Source organism: Plecotus auritus, assembly GCF_963455305.1.
Source record: "Plecotus auritus genome assembly, chromosome: 9".
NCBI lineage: Eukaryota > Metazoa > Chordata > Mammalia > Chiroptera > Vespertilionidae > Plecotus > Plecotus auritus.
The window spans coordinates 96,212,076-96,238,009 of NC_137783.1; the positions used below are offsets into that span (position 1 = coordinate 96,212,076).

The following is a 25,934-nucleotide window of genomic DNA, read 5'->3' on the forward strand; positions in this document are numbered from 1 at the left end:
ATGGATCGCATCTTGCAAGTCTTCCAGAATGAACTCACCTGCTCCATCTGCAGGAACTACTTTGTAGACCCTGTCACCATAGACTGTGGGCACAGCTTTTGCAGGCCCTGTTTCTACCTCAGCTTGCCAAACAGGTCAGCTCTTGCTCACTGCTCTGAATGCCAGAAAGCAATCCAGCAGAGAGACTTTCACACAAATGCCTGTCTCAAGCAAATGGTTCTCATTGTCAGACAAGGCAGTCTGTGGCATTTCCTGCGCTCTAAGGACAATAGGTGTAGGATACACATGGAGGCAAAGCAGATCTTCTGTGAGGACCAGAGGAGCCTGTTCTGTTTGCACTGCTCTACCTCCCAGGAGCATGAGGCTCACAGACACTGTTCAGTAGAAGAGGCGGCTGAGCAACACAGGGTAAGTGATGCCCTTTTGAACCCACTTCTATAAAGTGTGTATGAAATTCCTGTGGGTCTGTTTCCTTGGGGGTGGGATTACTCCAACCCGGTGTTCCTTTCAGAATCTCTGCCCTGGAATTCCTCAGTGTGAAGTGTCCCCGATTTGACAAATATGTGATGTTAACAAGGCAACTCTATGATTTCCTGTTTTCCATGGCTCTGATTTATCACTATTCTGGGGGCCCTCCCTCTATGAGGGCTAAATGTTACATTCTCCTCTTTATCGGCTCTAATTGACTCTTGTGGTTCTTTTGCAGGAGAAACTCCTCAAGACAATGTGCTCTTTATGGGAGAAATACTGTGAAAATGACAGAAAGCTGAATGTGGAAACTGTCACATCCAGATCTTGGGAGGTTGGTATTTGCATTTCTCCAACCTGCAGCATGAACATGGGGTGGTTGGATGAGTGATTTTAAAATAGTAACTTCCTTTGACACTATAATGTTCTTTGGGATTCAATATGGGAAGGGTGATCAACAGGAAAAGGGCGTTTTTCCCTCCATAGGATAGATAATTGGGCTCTTAGTCAGGGTTTCTAACACAATGACAGCTGTCACACAAAGCATGCTGGTTTGTTCTCAGGATTAACAATATTTGTCACTTCTACACCAAGAACCACAACAGACTGAGCCATTTCACAGAGTGCCATATGTGGAGGGAGGGGGTAAATACCAGGCCTAGGAGATATTTGGCAGCCATTGAAAATTCCGGTGAAGCATCTGAGGCAGTATAAACATTAATTTGGAAAAGTAGTATTTGAAAACAGGTTGAAAATTTCAGGAAGAAAGAACATTGTCACCAATCCAGGGAAACACTGAACTTATCCTAAGTAATGAACTTTGAATCTATATATATAAAAGCCTAAGCAACAAAATGACCGTAGGACCCATAGACCGGTCACTATGATGTTCACTGACCACCAGGGGGCAGACTCTTAACACAGGAGCTGCCCCCTGGTGTTCAGTGAGCTGCCCCCTGGTGTTCAGTGCACTCCCACAGCCAACCCCCCACAGCCGGCTAAACTCCTGCGGTTTCTCCCCCTGGCAGGCTGGCCCACCTGATCAGCCCCAATTGGGGAGGAAGCCGGCCAGCCAACCTCCTGTGGCCCCTCCCCTTGGAAGGCCAGCCAACCTCCCACAGTTTCTCCCCCCGGCCAGCAGGCCACCATCCTGTGGACCCTACCCCCAAGTGGCCTACCACCTGCGGTTCCTAACCCTGGTTGGTCAGCCCCCCTCCATTGGCCCCATTGGCTCTTAGTCAGGGTTTCTAACAAAATGACAGCTGTCACACAAAGCATGCTGCTTTGTTCCCAGGATTAACAACCAACTTCCCACCAACCTCCCAGCCAACCTCCCACAGTCCCTTCCACCTGCCGGGCAACTCCCCCAATTGGCCTCAATCACCAGCCAGGCTGAGGGAACCTAATCATGCATGAATTCGTGCATCAGGCCTCTAGTAATATTTATAATGTGTGAGGAGAAAATTGATGAGAGATGAGGGATACATATAAAAATGCCAAATATAGACCCTGGTATCTAAATAGAAGGAGATGTTTCAACAGGTTAGGGAAATTTAAGAATAACAAATTTCCTCAATCTGGATGGTTATCTTGAAGGTGTGATATCTAATATGAATTTACTCAACACGTATTTCATAAGCACCTTGTCTGTATCAAATAATGATCTAGAAAATAAAGCAGTAAGCAAAGTAGAAACTATCCTTGCCCTGATAAAGCTTACACTCTAAATCAAAGGGTGAATGGTCAACATGTATAAAGGTATAATACATGATGAGTAATAAGTTCTTTGTAGAATAATAAAGCAGTAAGGAGAAAGAGGAGTACAGGAGGGTAGGGACTGCAGATGAGGGTTTGAGTTCTAAACAGGATTGATCATCAGAGAAGACCTCACTGGAAATTTCACCTTATAAAAAAAGATCTCTGAAGAGGAAGGCAACCACAAGGGTATGTGGAGAGAGCATTCTAGATGGAGAAAATAGCACGTGCAAAGGTATTGCAGGCAGGTATATGGGGGGCAGTTGAAAACCACAAAGACCTGAGGGAGCATCAGAGTGAATTAGGAAGAGAATGAAAGGAAATAAAATCAAAGAGATAATGTGAGTCAGATTGTAAATGAAACCTCTTCAGGATAGGATTTAGCTGGATGAAATGCAAGGTGATGATCATATCAGTCTGAGGTCACAGCATGTAAAATGGGTTGAAGTAATCTGATCCAAATTTCAGAAATCGGGCTAAATAGAGGATCCCTAATCCAATTAATATAAATTTAAACTGCATGTTTTATGAATGTACTGTGTTGCCTTCTCACACATATTGACTGGAATATAGAAATCACACGTTTGTTTTTCTTTGTGGTTATCTTATCAAAGGATTCTTTATGGGTGAAGTGGATATAATTGGTTGAAAATATATGGAAAAGAGGAATGAGAACATGTGGATTCTGAGACTAGACAAGACTAAGGGTTAAAGGTTACATATAATTGATCTTTATAAGGCAAAGAAGTATGAATGAGATTCAGTAGGAGATGAATGAAAGGGTTTATATTTTTACTAACTCCATGTCATTGCAGATTTATGTGACCTCAAAGGGGGAAGCGATCAGAGCTGAATATGATCAGTTGTCTCCAATTTTCTATTCGGCAAAGCATCATCATTTAGAGAGACTGCAAAGGGAAGGCAAAGAGATTTTTGACCAACTCAAGGACAGTGAAGCCAGGATGGCACACAAGAGGGAGCTTCTAAGAGGAATGTATATGGAGCTGAAGGAAATGTGCCATAAACCAGATGTAGAGCTGCTCCTGGTAAGAACTCAGAAGTGGGGTGCTGAACATTCACGTGCCCAGGCATTTTTTTCAACGGAAATCCATCTCCTCTTTTATGGCATTTTTTCCCAACAACCTATTTCCATAGCCTCAGTTACTTTGTTGGGAGGGTATTGCTCCTGCAAGGAACCCCACAAACCAAAGATCCCTCCTACATTATCCATAAGAAACAAAACTCTGTGGGATGGTAAAAGAATCCTGAGTTAGATTCCCCCTCTACAAGTCAATAATATATTTTGGCTTTGTGAAAATGCACAAAATGGTATGTATTAGTATTGAGGCTAATTATAGACATGGCAATATGGGGAGATTTAGGAATCTGCACTTGCATTGCTGTCATTTTTGGGTGCACCCACATTGGAAATAGACAAAACACTGGATACTTAATCATGGTTACAGCAGGGCACAGGGACTCCCCAGCCCTCTTCCCCCTTCACTTGCCCATGGAAGTCTCCAGGAATCAGTCTCCAGCAGAACATGAGTTTATGACAATATGGTAAATTGGGGAGAGGAAGTAGAAAGTAGATATGTTTTCCTGGAAGAAACAGAGTAGGGAAATAATGACTTCTGGAACTATCTCAAAATTGCCCACCAGGGTGCTGGAGGGATTGAGGAAAAATAAATAAGATAAAGAGCAAAAAATAAGAGAAAAAACTAAGAAAAAAATAATCTCCCATGGACCTAGTGGAAGAGTCATTGGTAAAAAGCACTAAACCTTTATATTTTTCTCCACAGGATTTTGGAGACATATTGCACAGGTGAGTCTGTACCTTGAGACCAGATGGTGCTCTTTCAGAGTTTTCACAGATATCAGACAGGACATGCTAAAGTGAAGGCAGAATTTACTGGAATCTTGATAGAATTTTTTCCCGTACCTATTTTCCCCTTCCCAACTCCATGTAGATGTCTCTTTTGATTGCCATACTGAGTGATTTCATTCTGAAGTTTCAAAGGACAAATTGAAAACAAACAAACAAACAAAAAAAAACAAAAAAAAAAACTCCAAAAAAACTGAATAAAGGAAACCCCTTCATTCCCAATTTCCTTTTTAGTTCTCAAAATCCTACATTTATGAAGGAGAAGGTGCTAAGTTTTCTGAGTGATGAGAAAGTCAAATACCTTAGAGGCAGAGCTAGTGGAATCTGGGGTGAGAGGGTAGAGGAAATACCCCACAGTGAGAAAGCCCTGGTGATTTGTTGATCTATTGATAGCAGTTGACAGTCCTGAAAAACAGATGAAAAAAAATTCTCTAAGTATGAGAATGATGTGAGGCTCCTATAACCGCTTGCCCCAGAAACAGATTGCCCTGCTTGGGAACAGTTTCACAGCCTCTATGTTGAGAGTGTGCAATAGGCCAATTAGTCTTCAGAGAACCCCATCATTTCCAGATGGGGAGCATTTCAGTGGAATCCAGAATTTCCCTCTTGAATATCCTCAAGGACATAAGTGACTGAGGATCTTTACAAATTCCTAGACAAGGTGAGAAAGGGTTAGACTGAATTCTGGTTCAAATGGACTTTCCGTTAGACTTGAAAATTAAGGAAATATGAAGAAGAAATATTTGGCAAAGTGATACTTTTGGGTTTTCAAATTAATGGATTTAAATAATTCTATTGAAGTATCTTATACATAAGAATAGTGGTTTTGTTTGTTGACTGTAAACACTGTAACTTCCTCTTCCTTCTTGCAGGAGTGAGGCAGTGTGTGTGCACATGCCCCAGCCTGTGAAAGCAGAGCTCACTGCAGTGATCATCCCAGGGATGATTGCAAGGTTCGACTCCTCCCACAGTAAGCGTAGGCCCGTGCGCCATATTTCCATTATCTATCCTGTGTTGTTAGGGCGATGCAGGTAATCTGCCCTCTTTTATTAAGTGTGTTACTCTTTTCAGACATAAGTGGATCATTTGACTGTATAATTCTTTTGTAAGGGAACATGTCTTTAAAGTCACATTTATAATACCAAAAGTGAAAGGTAGTGAAAAACAGAAATATGATTCAGACTCATAAGTAATGAGTTTCCTATAGGTAAAGAAATGATTTCAGAAATGAACAGTTTAATAAATGAAACAATGTTCAGATTTAAGGTTAATTATTCAATTTTATGTAAAAAAACTGTACATTTATTCATTTATAATTTTCAAATGCTAACAGCAGTTTTTTGTGTGATATATAACACATTGGATCATACTTGGTTTCTTTGTATTTTTTTACAATGGTCATATAATGTAAAAATTTGAATTAGTATGTGTTAACAGAAGAAATATTTTTATAAACAACAAAGTAAAAACACACCAAAATTCAGTTTACTCATAATCTGAAGAGGTACATGTTAAATCTCAAAATGCTAATAGCCCAGAGCCAGGACAAAGGACAGAGGGACTGGTGAAGGGGTTTGCAAACACCATTTTAAGAAACTACTAAAATGGACATAAATTGGATTTTCATTAATTTATCAAGAGAAATGCTTGACTCCTGGAAAATCTTCATATCCCTTCCAAAATTCTGATGTGATTATTTAGAAAAAATGTTCTTCTGATTCTAATTTTTTACAATGGAAGACAATTCAGAGAATATTATGCACTGGCCATTTTGCTATGAAAAGTGAACTTGGAGACATGAGTCTTTTTCTTCTTAATCCTCACCCACGGAGACATATACAACCTTATTTTTTATTGATTGAAGAGAGGCAGAAAGAGGAAGGGTGAGATAGAAATATCAATGATGAGAGAGAATCATTGATGAGCTGCCTCCTGCATGCCCCCTTCTGGGGATAAAGTCCACAACCCAGGCATGTGCCCTGACCATCAATGGAACCTTGACTTCCTGTTTCATATGTCTACACTCAAACACTGAGCCACAAGGGCTGAGCTAAGGATATTTTTTACATTAATTTTTAGAGAAAGTGGAAGGGAGGAAGGAAGAGAGAGAGAGAATATGAGAGAGAGGGACAAGTACTCATACAGATGCAGGTGCAGTGGATGGAACCTGAAACCCAGGATGCGCCCTTGACTAGAATCAAACCCATTACCCCAAGTGCCAGAGCCTACCCTCTACCCACTGAGTCACACTGGCGTGGATGTGATGAGTATTATATTTGACCCTAAACATTTGAATTTCAGAAAAATGTTCAGGTGTCTGTGGTTAGGGATCTGTTTGTTCTGCACATGTATTGGTCATCTCTGTGCTTTATTAGATGTGACAACCAACATTGCTCTTGTTGTGTGACCTCATAATAAATAAAATCTTGAAAGAGCAACATTTCCATCAGGACTTCTATTTGCAACATGTCCACCTGATTTTTCTTTTTTCTTTTTCCAGAGGTTATTTCTCTGTATCCTAGAAAAGCTCAAGCTCATTACTTCCTACAAGGAGATTTGATAAGCCTGGATATTGGATGTGGTCTTCAAGGTGCACCATTTACCTTTCCACAATCTGAGTGTTTTCTTTACTGGGGTGCTAGTATTTTTACCTATGGGAAACATTACTGGGAGATAGAAGTAGGAGACACTTGGAATTGGGCTTTAGGAGTCTGCTGTGATGATTGGATACAGGGTAATAGAAACCTCCAGAAGGCATTCTATCTTCTTGGCTGTGCTAAAAACGACATGCACCACAATGTCTTCACCACCTCACCACTTTTACTGCAATATGTGCCCAAACCTATTGGCCGAGTAGGGGTATTCCTGGATTATGAAGGTAGAAGCGTGACCTTTGTAAATGTAGCACGAAGTTCCCTTATATGTAGAATCTCTTGCTCTTTCTCTCTCATTCTCAGGGCTATCTTTTGTTGTAGTCACTCCCGACTAGAAATACATTAGGAATCTCTCTGTATGCCGGGGACCTCCAATATCTAAGGAAGCCCTTTTCCTGGTGCCCTATCAAATAAGACAATTATGTTATACGTTTTTGTTTTTAATTTCCTTTTTGTCCTGAATATCCATTTATTGTATTATTAAATATGATAACCTTCAAAACATATGTATTGGTTTGTGCTTTACTCACTTTAGGAAAATCATCATCCATGAAACATTGCATAAAATAAGTCCTTGGGTTTTTGCCTTATTTGTGAACTGTCATGAGGAAGTATAATTACAGACGACAGGGGTGTTTGCAGAGGTAAAACTCAATGCAAGAGAGCAGGCATACATGGTTGTAGAGACACAATGGCAAAAATGCAAGACACACACGTGCGCATACACCAATGGCAATTTAGAAATAATTTTCTCATTTATCTTCAGCTAACTATAGTCTACATGTTCTTGTCTCAGTTTAATAATCCATAGAGAAGTAACATTACTTAATAACCTGTGCTGTTCATTCCTTTATAATTCTCACCACAGTGATACATACTTCAGTGTTATTCATATTCTCTACTAGACAAATTCACAGGATGATCGTTATTCATATTCTCTACTAGACAGAAATTCACAGGATGATGAGACCAGTACTCTCCATCTTCCTTAGGATCTCTGTCTAGAGCTACATTCATCCATACGCTATACTGTCTACAGGTTAAGTACATAATGCTATTATCATCATCTTCATAATCTCCATATCATTCCCTGGCTTTCCCTCTCTTAATGTAGCTGTGAAGCCGTGTGTCATTTTCCCACACTTATCATACAATTCACCCTCTCTACAGCTGTGATTAACCTGTTGATTAAACTCTTCAACAAATATTTAGTCTTAATTATTGCATTTTAAAAATTGTATATAAATTCTATTTTTTATTCAATATGATGGGAACCATCTGCCAAACATGTCAGTTGTATGAAGATTCAAATTCAAAATAAGATTGTATTTATATAATTTGATTCAAAATAAGATTGTATTTATATAATTACACATTTCAATGAATATATGCTGTGGCTCTTCCCTTAAGTTTGAAATACTATCAGGTGAAAGAATGCATGGATGTTTATAAATGAAAAGCTTTTAGTATATTTTAATTTTAATAGCTAATGGTGGTTTTTATAGGGTTCTATTATTACTGGGAATGTTTTTTTTAAGATATTATGTTGCTTAATTTACAATGTACAAACCGTGCTTTTATAAAAAACACACACAGATAAACAGTATACACTAAAAGCTCTCAACTTTATGGTCACTGGTGGTGTTTAGTTCATGTTTTGGTCAAGTCTTTATGCCAAAGTCATTAATCTATAAAAAGTACTGTGGTACTTTTAGTCTCATTAAATTTCTAAAAGGAGTAATTTTATTGTGCAAAACCAAAATAATAAAAATAATTGAAAGTGTGCCAATCAGTATCAGTTTTTAGCTGAAAGTTGATTTTTATACTATCTGTAAACACCAAACACAGCCATCATAGATGTCTCTATCCACAGACAGCCTCTCAGCAACTTGAGGACTTTTTCAGTAATCTGGTCCACCAATGGCTAGGACAATGAAAACCTTAGCTACCACCCAGTAGCAGGTGACAGTGCTGAGAAGAAAGGGACACAAACCCGGGTTGACCCCTGGAGAATTCACTGTGGTGGTTTTGCAGCCAGGAGCCATAGCCCCATGCCACCCAGAGACAGGAGTTGGAGGTGCCCAGTTGTTTGATGCTGGCTCCTCCCACTGCAGAACCCAGCAAAGGAACCTGAATTTCATTTCTCTGTGGAGCTGCTGGTAGAGCTGGTGTGGGTAGGGTATAGGGCAGCCGTGGGCAAACTACGGCCCGCGGGCTGGATCCGGCTGTTCTATCCGGTTCTCTTGCTCTCCCCTCCACTCCTTTACTTTGCATTTATATTAGTTCACACAAACACTCCATCCATGCCTTTGTTCCGGCCCTCCGGTCCAGTTTAAGAACCCATTGTGGCCTTTGAGTCAAAAAGTTTGCCCACCCCTGGATAGGGGTTACCCTGAGGACAATCTGGTTGAAATTCCACCTGCTCCTCTGACCCCAATCAGCACTAAGACTTTTGGTCCTTTTTCTAATCCTGGTGCCTGCCTGTCCCATGCAGCTGGGGATCCATTCCCTTCACAGTCGCTGGCTGTGGCCACCCTGTCCTTCCTGCTGAGCTCTTCTGATCACTATGACTCCAACACCGATGGTCCTTATTTTATAAGGACACTGTGTTCTGGGCCACAAACATTGCACAGCTCCTCTGTTGCCTGGAGGCAGGATGCCTTAAGACAGAAGGAGGTGAAGTAGGTCACCGAACAATGGGTAGGTTGGAGTTTGGAGGGAGGTGGTGGTTCACGCTCCGGCTAAGCGTGCCCAGGCGTTGCACCTGTGCCCTGAGTTTCTTGGGTATAGCTGAAATAGCTTTTGTAACCTTTGGGTTGTCATTGTAACTGTCCTAACTCCATCTTGTGGTTCCCGAGTATAAATTTGCTGTACCACCTGTGGTCTGCACTGCAGTTCAGCCTTTACCGCGGTGAAGTGCTGCAACTGTAGTCGCTGGCCAGCTTAATAAAGGCTCATAAATTTTGATCTCTGTCTCTGGTGGTGGTCTCTTGCGGGTCGCCCCATAACAACTGTTCCCATAGGAATGACAGATGCCTATAGATGGCACTGCCCTGGCTGTTGACCCTGGGGAGCTGCAGGAGCCCTGTAAGCCCTCTCTCCCCTTCCTTGGGTCTGAGCTGTGTCCACCTCACCACTTTTCTTACTCAGTGGGTGTTTAGGAAGCCTGCTCTGAGGCCCCAGCCTGACAGAGCAGGACCATCTCCATCTGTAGTAGGACAGCCCAGTGGTAACTTCAAAACCTTATATCCACATATTATCTTACCCAGCACTATCATCTCTAGCAATCTTTCCAATAGATTTTTCACAAACAAGGATATTCACAAAAGGATGCATTTTGTAGCATTTTTCAGTAGCTGAATAAATAAATAGGAAATAACTTAAATGTTCTGAAACCTGGAGTATCATTTCATAAAATATAACACATATTATATATCTGAGATATGAAAATATCTTGTAATTACTGGTTTTGTTGCAGAAAACCGGAATAATCAAACAATGCAGGAGAGTTTGGAGTCACACTTTATTCACCGTGGTGGGCTTAGAGAAAATGAATTCAAATTCTAAGCAAAGCTACAAGCAGGACTTCCCTTTTTATTAAGGAGCCAGTCCTCTGTGCAATTAGTGGTTATCTCGCTGCTGTCTTTGAAAACAAACACAGTTCTAAAAATTATGGGCACATCTAGTCTCTGGCCTTCAAGGTCAGACAGCTAAGGTTATGGTCCTCATTAGGCTAAAGCAGGCTAGAAAGGAAAGTTACCTTTTAGAATAAGAGGCCGTCTAAGAAAAACAGCAGAGAATTCTAAACAGCAGTTTTTACAAAATAGGGGTTTTCCTTCTCATTCCCCGCCCTTATCCCACAAGCTTTTCAGCCTTGTGGTACAATAACCACGGGATGTTACGGTGAACGGGGGTGTTGAAACTCTTTTACTGCTTCCTGCTGGAAAGGGGCGCCGTCCACGGGGTTAACATCCCGTTTCTTCCTCTTGGAGAGGTTCGTAGGGAATTCTTCTGGCTTGTAGGACCATTTGAAGTTTAAAGGCATCTAGACAGGATGAGATAAAGCGAGTTAACAGATTTAGAAGACATGGTCCTAGGGTTATGGCTATGAGTAGCATTAACAGTGGTCCTGTCAATGGAAGGAGCCATTTCCAGAATCCCCCCCCCACCCCCCCGCCGCCATGCAGCCCAGGTCTCAGATAACTCCTGTGTTATTTTTGAAGCTCGATCAGCTAGTTTCTTGGCCCCATCCCTTACAATACCAGACTGGTTAGCATAAAAACAGCATTCTTCCTCAAGGAACAGGCACAGCCCCCCTTTCTCCGCTGTGAGAAGGTCAATGTGCAATCCTGCCATGGGTGAAACCTTGAGCAGGTGGGGGGTCGGCCTGAGCAGAACTGAGAGGTGTCAGTGGTTGGGAAGGCCGCTGAAATGGTGGGCCCTGCTGAAAATCGAACAGGGTTCTGAAAAGGAGCTGTTTGGGTGACAACATAGTTAACCCAATTAGAGGCAGGTTTTAGGTTGAGAGTAAAATTGCAGAGGTGTTGATCAAGATGTCCTAAAGCATCTCCTCCAGGGACTAGCCTCGGGTTCTGGCGACACTCATAAAAAGACAAAATGAGAATTATTAGAAAGATAAAAACAATAATTATCCAGAAATACCAGAGCATTTCGCATTTAAGAGAAGGTAAGAAAGAAAGATTAGTGTAAGGAAGAATTCAGCAGGGCATTTCTGAATCCCTTTGAGCGGGTTGATCAACCAGGTCCGTTGTTTTTCTTGAGGGTGATCCGCAGGGGGTGTTTCTGGTCAGAGGTCACCTTCCACTCAGGCTGGGCATCGCTCGGCTGGTGGGCTGCCTTCACCCGGGAGTGGTGAATCCAGTTGTTCAGTCCTGCAACCTTGAGAGCTGTGGGAGTGGTTAGTATGACTGGATAGGGTCCCTTCCAAATTGGCTTAAGGGGCTCTTTTTTCCAGTCTTTTACCCAAACCTGGTCTCCAGGTTTATAAGGATGTACAGCTGTTCCTAGAGAGATGGGTAGTCAGTCAGTAACCCATCTGTGGATCTCAGAGACAGTTTTTCCAAGTCCTTGTAGTTGCTTCTGGATTTCTAAGTTTCCTATTTTCCCCAAATCTCCCTTTGGCCGAATTAAGGGAGGGGGTCTACCATATAGAATTTCAAAGGAAGAGAAACCTACCCTGGCCCTCAGGGCACAGAGTACCCGCAGGAGTACAAGAGGCAAGATATCTGTCCAGGGTAGGGTTGTCTCGTGGCATAGCTTAGCCATAGCCTGCTTTAGAGTCCGGTTCATGCGCTCTACTTTCCCTGAACTCTGAGGCCTGTAAGCTGTATGTAGGCTCCATCTAATTCCTAAAGCCTTAGTTACCTGTTGTACTATTTCTACTACAAAGGCTGGGCCATTATCAGACCCTATGGTCAGAGGCATTCCATACCGTGGAATTATGTCCTTTAACAATGCCTTAGTGACTTCTCTCGTCTTTTCTGTGCGAGTGGGATATGCCTCGACCCAGCCTGAAAAGGTACAAACAAAGACTAGTAGGTATTTATTTCCTCTGCTAGGCCCTATTTCAGTAAAATCTACTTCTGAGTCCTCAAAGGGAGCTTGCCCACAGCGCTGAACTCCTATCGGTCCCACAGGACCCTGTTTGGCATTGTTCTGTGCACAGAGGAGGCAACGCTGAGAAACTGAGGCACACAGGAGGGAAGATGGGCAATTAGGTAATATCTGCCTAACAAGGCTTCTAGAGCAGTCTTCCCTAAATGAGTAAGTTCATGCTGCTGGAGGACTACCTTATGGGCTAACTGTTCTGGGACATAGACCCTATGATCTGGGAGTATCCACCAACCTTCCTTTGTTCTCTTGCCCCCTTCTCGCTGAGGCCATTCGTCCTCCTGCAGAGTGTACTTTGGAGGTTCAGGTAATTCGGGGGCCAACATGATCCGTGCCGGTGCTGCTTGTTCTTTGGCAGCCTGCTTTGCTGCGGCGTCAGCACGCTGGTTTCCTTCTGACACTGAGTCTTTCCCTTTCTGGTGACCTTTGCAATGAATGACAGCTATTTCTTTAGGTTCCCAAACTGCTTCTAGTAATTTTAAAATCTCATTTTGATTTTTGATTCCTTTTCCTCCTGCCCTCAGGAGCCCCCTTTCCTTGTATATAGCCCCATGAATATGCAGGGTAGCAAAGGCATAGCGTGAATCAGTGTAGACATTGGCACGCTTATCCTTACTGAGTTCTAAGGCTCTGGTGAGGGCCCAAAGTTCTGCCCTCTGCGCTGACCAGCCTTCAGGCAGGGCCTGTGCCTCGATTGTCTCAAAGTCTGATACCACTGCATACCCAGCTCGTCTTTTTCCTTTATCTAAGAAGCTGCTGCCGTCTGTGAACAATACCAAGTCCGGGTTTGGCAGGGGCTTATCTGTTAGATCTGGCCGGCTAGAGTAAACCTCCTCTAGGGCTTCCAGGCAATCATGTTCAGGGGCCCCCTCAGCAACGGGTAGAAAGGTGACAGGATTAAGAGTTCTTACTGCTTCTAATCATACCCACGGGTTCTCACTTAACAATCCTTGGTATTGAGTTATCTGAGCATGAGTTAGCCAGTGCTGCCCCTTTGCTTCCATTAGAGTAATAACAGAATGAGGTACTTTTACATTTAAGCTTTGTCCCAGGGTAACCTTATCTGCTTCTTTGACTAATAATGCCGTGGCTGCAAGGGCCCTGAGACCTGGGGGCCACCCGGAGGCAACTGGGTCAATCTGCTTGGAGAGATAGGCTACTGGTCTTTGCCAAGGTCCAAACTCCTGGGTTAGAACTCCTAGGGCTACCCCGCTCTTCTCATGAACAAAAAGATTAAAGTCTCGTGTCACATCTGGTAGCCCTAGTGCTGGGGCCTCAGTGACCTTTGCCTTTATGCTGATGAAGGCTTTCTCCTGCTCAGGGCCCCATACAATGGGTGCCTTCTCTTCCCCTTTTAAAGCTTCATAGAGAGGCTTGGCCAGGTCTGAAAACCCTGGGATCCAAATTTGACAGAACCCTGCCGCTCTCAGGAATTCCCAAATCTGCTGCCGGGTGCTAGGGACTGGGATGGCACATACTGCCTGCTTTCTTTCAGTCCCTAGCCTTCGTTTCCCTTGGTGATTCGGAAGCCTAGATACTTGACTTCCTTCTGACAAATCTGTGCCTTTTTCTTGGACACTCTATAACCTGTTTCAGTTAACAGTCTCAGGAGGGCTCGTGTCCCTTCCCAGCACTGAGCTCGTGTGGAGCTGGCTAGTAGGAGGTTGTCTACATACTGGAGTAGAACACATCCCAAGTCCTGTCCTGGGAACGTAGATAAATCAGATGCTAGTGCTCCACTAAAGAGAGTAGAGGAGTTTTTAAATCCTTGTGGAAGTCTGGTCCAGGTGAACTGCTCCTTGGCTCCCGTATTTGGGTTTTCCCACTCAAAAGCAAAAAGCGGCTGGCTGATGGGGGCTAATCGGAGGCAGAAAAAGGCATCTTTCAGATCTAGGCATGTAAACCATTCTGCTTCTGATGGAATAAGTCCTAGAAGTGTGTAGGGGTTTGGCAGAGTCGCATGCAAGGTTGTAACAGCCTCATTAACAGCCCGTAAATCCTGTACTGGGCAGTAGTCATTAGTCCCAGGCTTTTTGACAGGCAAGAGGGGAGTATTCCATGGTGATTGACATCTTTTAAGGAGTCCCCGCTGAAGTAGCTGGTCTAAGTGGACCTGAATTCCTAGGCGTGCCTCCCGTGGAAGTGGATATTGGCAGATTTTGACAGGCTGTGCCCCAGGCCTTAAGTCAATTAGTATTGGGGCATGGTCTTTGGCCAGGCCAGGGGATTTCCTTCTGCCCAGACCAGCGGGAATTCTTCCTCTAATTCAGGCTCTAAAGGTGAGGCCTTTGACCGAGGGGCATAAAGTCTCCATTCTTCCTCCCGGGGCACTGCTAGGGACAAGATCATTGGAGAAGTCTCCTCACTTAGGCGAAGTTGTGCTGAGCCATTTGGAGCAAAAGTGATTTCTGCCCCCATTTTGGCTAAAAGGTCTCTACCCATCAGAGGTACTGGACAATCTGGCAAGTACAGGAATTCATGAATTACTCGGTGGCCGCCAAGTTGGCATCAGTGAGGCCGGCAGAATGGTCCATGGGTCTGGTCCCCAGTAGCTCCAATAATGGTGACTTCCTTTCCTGAGAGAGGCGCTACTTTCTGTGTGACTACTGAGTGCTCTGCTCCCGTATCAACCATAAAGTCTACAGTCTGGCCCCCAATTTTCATTCTGACCATGGGCTCGTGGGGGCCCAGCTGAAAAGAGCCCGGTCTGTCCTAGTCAGAGTCAGCTGCTGCCAGCCCAATAAGGTCTGCTTCACGTGGTTCTGATTGATAGCGACTGGGTGGAAAAGGGGACCCTATCTTCTTGCTCTGCCGTTTGGGACATTCATTCTTCCAGTGCCCTGTTTCCTTACAATAGGCACACTGGTCCCGTCTCAGGCTTGCTCTTCCTTTCCCTCCTGATCTGTCTTCTTGCTTCCCTTTTTGGGCTGTCTGGGGGCCCGAACCTCTGAAAGCCGCTGCTATCACATTGGCCCTTCTTTGTATTCTCTTTTCTTCCTCCTTTTTTGCTGCCCTGTCTCGGTTGATGAAAACCTTGTTGGCTATCTCTAGCAGTTCACTAGCATTTTTTCCTGCAGACCCTTCCAGCTTCTGTAATTTTCTCCTGATATCAGGCTGGGCTTGGCCTACAAAGGCAGCATTTACCATGGTTTGAGTGTCCAGGGACTCAGGGTTAAAGGGAGTGTAGATCAGGTATGTCTCACATAGTCTCTCATAGAAAGCTGCTGGACTTTCCTCAGGCTTCTGGAAAACCTCAGAGATTTTAGCCATATTGGTAGGCTTCTTGGCTCCGGCCCTGACCCCCTGGAGGAGAGCCAGCAGATATCTTTCTAGCCTGATCTTTCCATCTTCTGAGTTCGGGGACCAATCAGGTTCCTCATTGGGGAGGGCCTCCCTTGCCCATCTGTCTGTGTCTAATGTCCCTGCCGGGGCCTGGGTCTGGAGCCACTTCCAAGCCTCTGTCATTACTCTCATGCGCTCCTCAGTGTTAAAGAATTAAAAAAAGAGCTGATTGCAGTCCACCCACGTGGGCTTCTGGGTCTGGAAGATCATTTTTAGGAGATCTACCATGGCCTGAGGTTTTTCAGAATAAGCTGGGGTGTGTTGCTTCCAATTCAGAATGTCACTTGTGGTAAAGGGCTGATAATAATAGACTGGCCTTCCTTCCTGTAAGGTCCCATCTTCACCAAGTACTTGGGCACCCCGAATTTCCCTGAGAGGCATTTGACGTGCTGGCTGTTGTTTGGGCCCTTGATCGGCTGAACGCAGGCACCGCCCAACCGGCTCTGGAGAGCCTGGTTCAGGGGAGACGGAGGGAGGCGGTGTTTCCAGACTTTCCAGACCTTCCAGGCTAGCGGGGTGGCGGGGGGGGGGGGGGGACACTTGGTGCTGCCTGTGGCTCATATGGAGGTGGTAACACTGGTGGGACTTTTTCGGGGGGGTCCTGTAGAATAGGGGGTTGATCTTCCTTCTGAGGGACCTGCTCCTGCCCTGCCTGCCTCTCCTTAGCCTGCTCCTGCCCTGCCTGCCTCTCCTTAGCCTGCTCCTGCCCTGCCTGCCTCTCCTTAGCCTGCTGCTGCCCTGCCTGCCTCTCCTTAGCCTGCTGCTGCCCTGCCTGCCTCTCCTTAGCCTGCTGCTGCCCTGCCTGCCTCTCCTTAGCCTGCACCTGCCCTGCCTGCCTCTTCACTCCTGCTACTAAAACCTTACTCTGTCCCTTCTTACACACGCAGAACCGGACCCAAGGCGGCAAGGTTTGAGCAATTTCTAACCAGCTGTCTATGTAGGGAAACTGATCTGGGTGTCCAGGATCTCCTGTGACTACATTCCACACTGCCCTGACCAATCCTTCATCTAAAGAGCCTTCCGAGGGCCAGCCAACCCCGAAGGCTGGCCATTCCACTTCACAGAATTTCCTCAATGTTTCAGAATTCATTTTAATTCCATAGTCTCCATCAAATCCCTTTTTAAAATTTTTCAACATGCAATTGAGAATAGTGGGTTTACTCTGTCCCGACCCCATGATGATCGGTGGTTCGAGACAGACAAGGGAGGGGGTGACCTGTTTTCACAGATCCTCACTCAGATGCCCGTCTGGCTGCGTCCCTTGGGAGCTTATATTGGTCTTAGCTAAGGTGCACCCGTATAAACCCCAGGCCTGGTCACCTCCACGTGGGGGTGAGTCACCATTATGCCATATGACGAATCGCGGAACCGCAGGTTGGGGCCCACTCGGACTCCGTAACCGAAGTCGTGGAGCCACACAAAGGAGAGGAGAGGGCAGGCCCCCTCCCTCCACACTCACACAGTTTCACCAGACATTCACTCAGAGTTTAAACAACAATCCACCCAATTCCTGATTAATTTGCCTGAGGAAGTCGTATAGCTTCTGGGGAGGTGATCAAGCTCCCCCTTCCACTCACTTGGAGTGGGCTGAACTGACGGGGCCCCTACCTTACCGATTCTGTCCACAGGTCCAGAAGTGTCTGTCCACTCTCCAGTTGCTGGCCGGGTCCTGGGCTGAGGTCCGGGAGCGCCCAGAGTCCCCCAGTTTAATTCTGCTAATTCAGCAGAGCGGCGCTTCCCGGAGGCCTGTCCAATGCCCCCGGGCCCCAAACCCGGTCCACTCACCAGAGGCTAAAAAGCCAAGCATGGGTTGGTTTTCCCGGGCCTACGCACTAAATTATGTTGCAGAAAACCGGAATAATCAAACAATGCAGGAGAGTTTGGAGTCACACTTTATTCACTGTGGTGGGCTTAGAATTCAAATTCTAAGCAAAGCTACAAGCAGGACTTCCCTTTTTATTAAGGAGCCAGTCCTCTGTGCAATTAGTGGTTATCTCGCTGCTGTCTTTGAAAACAAACACAGTTCTAAAAATTATGGGCAGCCAAAACCGGTTTGGCTCAGTGGATAGAGCGTCGGTCTGCGGACTCAAGGGTCCCAGGTTTGATTCCGGTCAAGGGCATGTACCTTGGTTGCGGGCACATCCCCAGTAGGGGGCGTGCAAGAGGCAGCTGATCGATGTTTCTCTCTCATCGATGTTTCTAACTCTCTATCCCTCTCCCTTCCTCCCTTCCTCTCTTCCTCTCTGTAAAAAATCAATAAAATATATTTAAAAATAAATAAATAAATAAAAAATAAAAATTATGGGCATATCTAGTCTCTGGCCTTCAAGGTCAGACAGCTAAGGTTATGGTCCTCATTAGGCTAAAGCAGGCTAGAAAGGAAAGTTACCTTTTAGAATAAGAGGCCGTCTAAGAAAAACAGCAGAGAATTCTAAATAGCAGTTTTTACAAAATAGGGGTTTTCCTTCTCAGTTTAGTCCATGATATTTTGTATGTTTTTAATTAATACATTTTATTAGTATTCTAAAACAAATGATTCCAAATGACAAGCCAAACTAGTGACACAAAACTCACAGTACTGAATGATATTAAATTAAAAATAAAAACTCACTGATGTCAGTCAAGTTCACAGTGTGTGAATGATCTTAGAGGTCAAAATCTCATCTTATTACCAATACAATCAGAGGAGTTTGCTGGAAGCTCATACCAACAGTAGTCAGCATATCAATGTGATATTCAGTAAGGCTGAAAATCAGCATAATATTGCCCAGCTGTTGGCCAAATGGCTCAAGGCAATTCCCTAACCCAGGGGTGGGCAAACTTTTTGACTCGAGGGCCACAATGGGTTCTTAAACTGGACCAGAGGGCCGGAACAAAAGCATGGATGGAGTGTTTGTGTGAACTAATATAAATTCAAAGTAAAGGAACGGAGGGGAGAGCAAGAGAACCAGATAGAACAGCCGGATCCGGCCCGCAGGCCGTAGTTTGCCCAAGGCTGCCCTAACCTGATAAGTCTTTTACTGTTTACTAATCTTTACCTTTGATATGCCTGTATGCATTCCTAAAAGGCAGATGTGTGTTCAAGTGAATAAAATCAGCCAGGACCCAGAAGTCAGGGAGCTTCCCCACTAGAGGGAGGTTTCCAGCCAGGACCCTATGCCTTCTAAATTCATATTTCTTTTCTAGTGTATTCATTTGTGCGTGACCCCTTTTTCAGATCCTGAATCCTTGCTGCAAAATTTGTGGCATTCTGATACTCAATGAGGGACAGCTGGAGAAGATTGACCAGAGTGAAAAACAAAAAAAGAAATTCACAGGAAAGTGGGAGGTTCACGGAAAAGGTGGGGAGATTCACCTTGTACAAAGCCCATGACACCTCGGAATGGCGAACCTTAAGTGGGTGGGAACATCTTTTATTTCAGCCAGGTTATAATGGGGAAGAATTTAAGTTAAAGCAAAAACATCATTGCAAATTTTTAGCTGTATGCTCAAAGATAAAGGAATTAATTTGTCAAAAGGTACTCTCTTAAATCAGTTTCAAGAAAAATGAGTGCCCTTGTCATCTTTAACTATGTGGGCTCTTGTTTGAACTGAATTATGTCCAATTTGTATTGGGGATCAAAAGTCTGTAATACCTAAGGCCCCAGTTCCTCTGCCTGTAGTGTGGAGAGGCTCAACAGATAGAGAAAATGGGGCTAATAGTCATTTTACAAAAGGACTCTTTAATGCTTTGTCTGAAAATTACCAAATGATGCCTTGGTACAGGCAGATTTTATTTTTTTAAAATATACTTTTATTGATTTCAGAGAGAAAGTGAGAGGGAGAGGGAGAAAGATAGAAACATCAATGATGAAAGAGAATCATTGATTGGCTGCCTTCTGCATGCCCCCTACTGGGGATCAAGCCTGCAATCTAGGCCTGAGCCCTCGACTGGAATTGAACCGAGAACCCTTCAGTCCACAGACTGACGCTCTAGCCACTGAGCCAAACCAGCTAGGGCAGGACAGGCAGGTTTTAGCTAAAAAAAACTTTAGAGGCCAGTCAATGCTATGGAGAGCAGAATAGGATAAGATCCATGAAAAGAACTCTGATTTATTAAGTCTTGTCTATATGTTATGGGTGCTTGTCTGTTGATTGTTGTTTTATCTGTCTTTGTTGTTTATTGTCAGTTTATTAAGCGTGCCTTTAATTTAATTTAATAGAAAAGAAACAGTAGATAGACAGGCTATTACTAAATGTCTCCAAAGCAAGCAGGATGTGGGAGTGGGGAGAAAGATTATGAGTGGTATATGTGGCCAATAACACAGGTCCTAGGAAAATTCCCTAGACAAAGGGAAGTAACTAAAAAAGGCCTCAGCCCATTAATTACTAAGTCTTTTGGTGATCCTGTAAAATAGGTGCCCACTCTCGAGAGTGTTATTAAAAGTTTCATTTTCGTCATGTTTTTATTTCCCAGTCCATCACTTGACATTTGGATAGATGAGACATTTCTCACAATTTAAGGGCTGCGTCTGGGATTTCTGTACCCAAGAAGAGAAAAAGGCTAGCTTAAGAGAAGGTGCACCCCACCTGATTTTGGGTGGCCTCTTGGACTGAGCTCCATCTCTTCACAGATGCTATAGAATAAACCCAAGACTGTTTTTCTTTGAAAGATGGCAAAAATGACACAAGGAAAATACACAGGCTGTGTTTGGGCAACAATATTAATGTTTCCATAATAATAGGTAATTCTTGAATAATAATGGACTGCATTCCAAGGTTGCCTCACAGGTCCCCAGGAACATTCCTATTTTATAAAGGAAAATAAAAATAGTACTTTCACATTAAAGCCACTGAAGGCTCCTGAGTTATCCCTGTTACAAAATTGGTCAAGAAAATGCTTTAGGTAATAATTGGCTTTAAAATCTCAAAGTTGTTAAGGAAAAAAATATATACATATATATATATATATATATATATATATATATATATATATATAATGAAGAGTATATGGTAAAATATATATACATATATATATATGTATTTTTCAGTGCCTAAATTATTTATGCCTAAACATAGTTTTCCAAAGTCTTTGGTAACTTAAAACTTTGAAGTTTGCTGAATTAAATAATAAAAATTATTAAATATCTAGGTATTTTAAAATAACAAAATACTGAAATATCAATCTGAGTTTGTCTCATATGAAAAATCTAGAGGATAGAATTGAATCTATTAATTAAATATGTCTTGTATTTTATTTGAAATATATTCTTAAAAATATAAATATATTACAAATCTGAGAAATGCTAAGTATTTAACTTGCCACCCAAAATTTGAGGCTTCTAAGAGTTTAAAGTTCAAATTAAGTTGGGAGAAATTATATGGTTGTGATAACAAAATGCATAAAGTATAGAAATTCATTTTTGAGAAAGTAATTCTTTTATTTTCTCTGGAAAAATTAGTAGTTCAAAATACATTGTAGTCCTTATATATATTACTTGTAGTAAAATTTCAACCAGGATATAATATTTTATTGACCTGATTAAAATAGAAGGATTAATTCTATAGTCTGAACCAAATTTTTAAGTATAAAAACCAGTTTAAATTTAATATCTTTTAGAATAATTATAAAAAGTGCATAATATAATCTTTGGGTTATGTATATTTAATAGTCTTTCCAAGTTAAATTTCAAGACTTTAACTGAGAGATAGCTTTTGGAGATTTCAAGGGCCCTGGAATGATTTAAGGATTTATTTATCAAATAAAAATTAATAACTGTGTTCTATTTATATACATATATTTAAATGTTATAAAAGTTTCAACCTTGCCCTGACCAGTTTGGCTTAGCAGATAGAGTGTCAGCCTGCTGACTAAAGGGTCCCAGGTTGGATTCCAGTCAAGGGCATATACCTTGGTTGCGGGCACATCCCCAGTGGTGGGTGTGCAGGAGGCAGCTAATCGATGTTTCTCTCTCATCGATGTTTCTAACTCTCTGTCTCTCCCCCTTCCTCTCTGTAAAAAAATCAATTAAAAAATATATTAAAAAAAAAGTTTCAACCTCTAAGGGAGGGCAGGACAAAGTTGCTGAATACTACTTAAGCAGAACTGGATTATTCAGCAGTGGAATTTAAGACAGGAGCCCCCAGACAGTTGCTCTTTAGGTAGTCTAGGGGGTGGGGCAGCATCTGTACTTCACAGGTCAAGTTTAATGTATAAGTTTACTTACTTTACTTTTTTCAATAAAGATGCATACTTTCATTACTTAATAAATTAGCTTTTCATAATATAATCAAGATCTCATATAAACTCATTTATATGAGAAGTCAATATTTTATGAGCAATTAGTTCTAACAAAGTCCAAAGTAAAATTTGCATACATATGCAAATGAGCACTAGCCAAAAAGAATGCTGTTTAAAAGTAAATTTTAAGCTTAATAAAAAGGAGAAATTTTTAAATCTCTTATACTACTATTTACAAAGTAAACTAAAAGTTATTATTCAAGCATTAAATGTCACCATTAGTGAGACACCATAAGTAATAAGAGAATTACTTTTACTTGAAATGTATGCATTACAGTATTGACCAGCATGTCTCTCTCCTTTCTGTTTTTCTAAAAGGCAACGAAGTTTCTTGCTCTGTTTAAAAGAAAGTAAAAGTTTGGTGTTTTTGTTTTTTTTTAAAGCTTCTTAAATGTGGCTTAAAGATTACTCTGGGACAGTGGTCGGCAAAATGCGGCTTGTGAGCCACATGTGGCTCTTTGACCCCTTGAGTGTGGCTCTTCCACAAAATACCATGGCCTGGGCAATCTATTTTGAAGAAGTGGCATTAGAAGAAGTTTAAGTTTACAAAATTTGGCTCTCAAAAGAAATTTCAATCATTGTACTGTTGATATTTGGCTCTGTTGACTAATGAGTTTGCCGATCACTGCTCTGGGAGAAAAAACAGAAGATTTCCTTCAAATACCTAGAAACTAAAATTAAAAATCAATTTATTAGGCCTCAAAAGTTGGAAATACAAAAATTGCCTTAAAACCTTAAAAAACTTTTAAAAATTATTGAAGAACATTAATTAGTTAAGACCTTATCTAAAAATCTCTATGGGAGAAATGACAAATTTATTCCATATACTTAGGAATCCTAAAAAGGTTTTTATTAAATACTAGAGGCCCGGTGCACGAAATTCATGCATGGGAAGGGGGTTCCCTCAGCTCGGCCTGCACTCTCTCTAATCTGGGACCCCTCAGGACCTCTGGCTCCTAACTGCTCACCTGCCTGCCAGCCTGATCCCCCTAACTGCTCTCCCCTGACAGCCTGTTCACCCTAACTGCTCTCCCCTGCCTGCCTGATCACCTCTGACCTCCTCTGCCTTGGCCCTGCCAACATGGCTTTGTCGGGAAGGACGTCCGGAAGGATATCTGGAAGGTCGTCCGGAAGATGTTCAGTTTAATTAGCATATTACCCTTTTATTAGTATAGATGCCACCTTGTCCTAAAAATGCAGGTTGTTCCCAGGTTTTCCTATCATGGAAGGGGAGCCCGCAGTAGCATCCTGGGTTCTGACCATGGCTTATGTGCTTGTGCTTTATCTCAGCAGATGTGATTCCTAGAAGAAGACTCTTGGATGAACCTTGAACATTCCTATTGAATTTGCCAAATCATCCTCCAAAAATGTTGAACCACTCTAAACTCCCACCAGCAACCATGCATGTGCCCTCCATCCCACTTTGATGCCAATATCATTGATTTCTTCCTAGAAGCTTCCCTCCCATCAGCCAAGACTGCTTGGTACCTGAGCCAACCTCATTGTTCAGCTGGGGACTTGATTTCCCAAGATAGAATTATGGAGGAGGAAAAATAGTTTTCCTCTACCTTTCTGAGTTCTTAGTGGAGGCCCTTGTAATGAAAGACAGATCACCAAGAGAAAAACAAAAGTTCATTAACATGTGTACCTTGTGTATATGTGGGAGATCCCAGGGAAAAATGAGTAACTCACCAAGGTGGCTTAGAATGCAGATTTAAATACCTTCTTCCTAGGGAAAGGGGACAGGAGTTATAGGCCTCTTAGAGGAGAGTAAATGATTTTTAGGAAAGATGAATGGGGGTGGGGGGAAATAGATTGTAACAAAGTTTGGGTGTTATCTCAACTTCTACTCTCCTGTCCTGTGACAGTAGTCAGTCTTCTCTGCCTGATGACACTTCTCCCGTCAAGGGGACCTATGACATTTGAGCTCCTTTTGGGGGGTCCGATTTTAGGCAGATCAGGAGACTTCAGTGAAATCCTCTGCATGCATTTGCTGTTTTTCAAACATCTGCAGCTCAAGATCTCAATATAACAACATAGCATATGTTGGGTGGCATGTTCTCTAACCTTCAGAATAAACCCAACAAAAGCTTGTTTCCTCTCTTAGATGATTTGCCACAGTAGCATTATTCCCTGGAGACGGTATTCTGACCAGACCTTCCTGAGAGTGGTCATAACATACCCTGCGCTTGTAGAAAGGTGTGGGCCACATCACTAAATAAACCGGGGGCAGTTTTCTCATCCCGTGGAAAGGGAGATAAAGTTATGATAGTTTATCTCCCTTTCCACAGGTTTCTTGCGGGTTTGTGTCTCCACTGCGGCCCCCCTCATGCCCCCCAGCAGCCCCAGCACCTCTGCCTCGGGCTTTGTGGCTGCTGGGTGCCAGGCCTGCGGGTTTGTGTCTCCAATCCACCCCACGAGCCCCAGCCCCAGGTCTGCAGTGGCGGGGCTTGGGGCTGCTGGTGCTGCCCTCCCTGCAGGTTTGTGTCTCTGATCCAGCCCCCCACAGCCCCAGTGCAGCCATGGTGGGGTTTGGGGCTGCTGGTGCCACCCTCCCTGCAGGTTTGTGACTCCCATCCGCCCCGGCAGCCCCAGCGCCACCTGGCCGGCCGCTATGGGCCTCGCCATCTTGGTTGGGTTAATTTGCATACTCACTCCTATTGGCTGGTAGCGTAGTGGAGGTACGGTCAATTTGCATGTTTCTCTTTTATTCGATAGGATATGCAAACACCTACAGAATCATTTTCTAATTTTGTGGCTCACATGTAACAGCAGTTTACAACCATCTGGAAAAATGTAAATGCCAAGTGGTTTGGGGCCATCTAGTAAATCCTATCTTCCCTACACCAAGGTCACTTAAAAGTAAATAATTTACATTTTGCTTCCCTAAAAAAAGTTTATGTCAATATATTAAAAAAGACTGATAACATAAATCCAATTAGTGTCATTTACTGTCCACACCCAAGGACAAATGAAGTTATAAAAGAAACCTTATTTCAGACTGATTTAAATTGGCAAATTGAAATAAGTGGATATTCAGGGAAACCTAGTTTAGTTGTCACCTACTAAAAAACAAATTACTACAATTTTTATATTACACCCCTATTATTATACCAAAAAAAACTATGCAGGAACTTATTCCTGGAGCATTAACTGTTTTTATTAATGGTTCATCTAATGGTAAAACTACTTATCATGCAATGAATTCAGACCAGTCATACTTCTGTGCAAAGAATTGAATTAGAAGCTATCAAGGCTGCATTGCAGGATTGCCAAAAGCCTCTTAATATTATTTTTGATCTGCCTATGCTTCTGGCCTGGTAAACAGAAATGCAACTACTCAATTAAAATGGCTCAGTGACCAAAGTCTATTTATACTATTTAAACATGTCCTGATCCTTTAACAAAAGGAAATGCATATGCTGATCAATTAGTTGCTTTATTAAAACAGGCCACAGAATCTCATCAGCTTTTACATCAGCCTGCCAAAAAATTGTACAGCAGGCAAAACATATTATCAAGGGATCTCCCCCTTGCATGTTACATCTGCCTCAAGGGCCTTTAAAATCCCAACTTGAAAAAAAAAAGGGGGGGGGGACTAGTGGAGAAATCTCCTGTAAATAAACTACATCAAGCCTTACTTACTTGAAATTTTTTCACTTGTAATGCTGATGGCAAGACACCCATGGAATGACACTGGTGTCAGAATAAACCAAAGGAAAATGGTCTGGTTAAATGGAAAAATACCGAGTCTTGTTTATGGAAGGGTACCTTTATTAACCTTTGGTCGAGGATATGCTTGTGTATTTCTGGAAAACTCCTCCAAGCTTATGTGGAAACTTCAACAATGAATCCGAGAGAGGAACTGCTCACCCTGTACCTGCAGCTGCAGACAATCGACTACTCCAGCCACAGATAG

General features: G+C 42.9%; 1 protein-coding gene across 1 annotated transcript; it reads left to right on the forward strand.

The window, feature by feature from the left end:
* LOC308233603 (tripartite motif-containing protein 51-like) lies at positions 1-25,934 on the forward strand (the record flags this gene model as incomplete). Its single annotated transcript, XM_080640591.1, has 7 exons — positions 1-408; positions 707-802; positions 3,039-3,269; positions 4,026-4,048; positions 4,981-5,078; positions 6,609-6,986; positions 25,843-25,934. The coding sequence occupies 7 exons, from the start codon at positions 1-3 to the stop codon at positions 25,932-25,934; spliced, it is 1,326 nt and encodes a 441-aa protein (XP_080496717.1).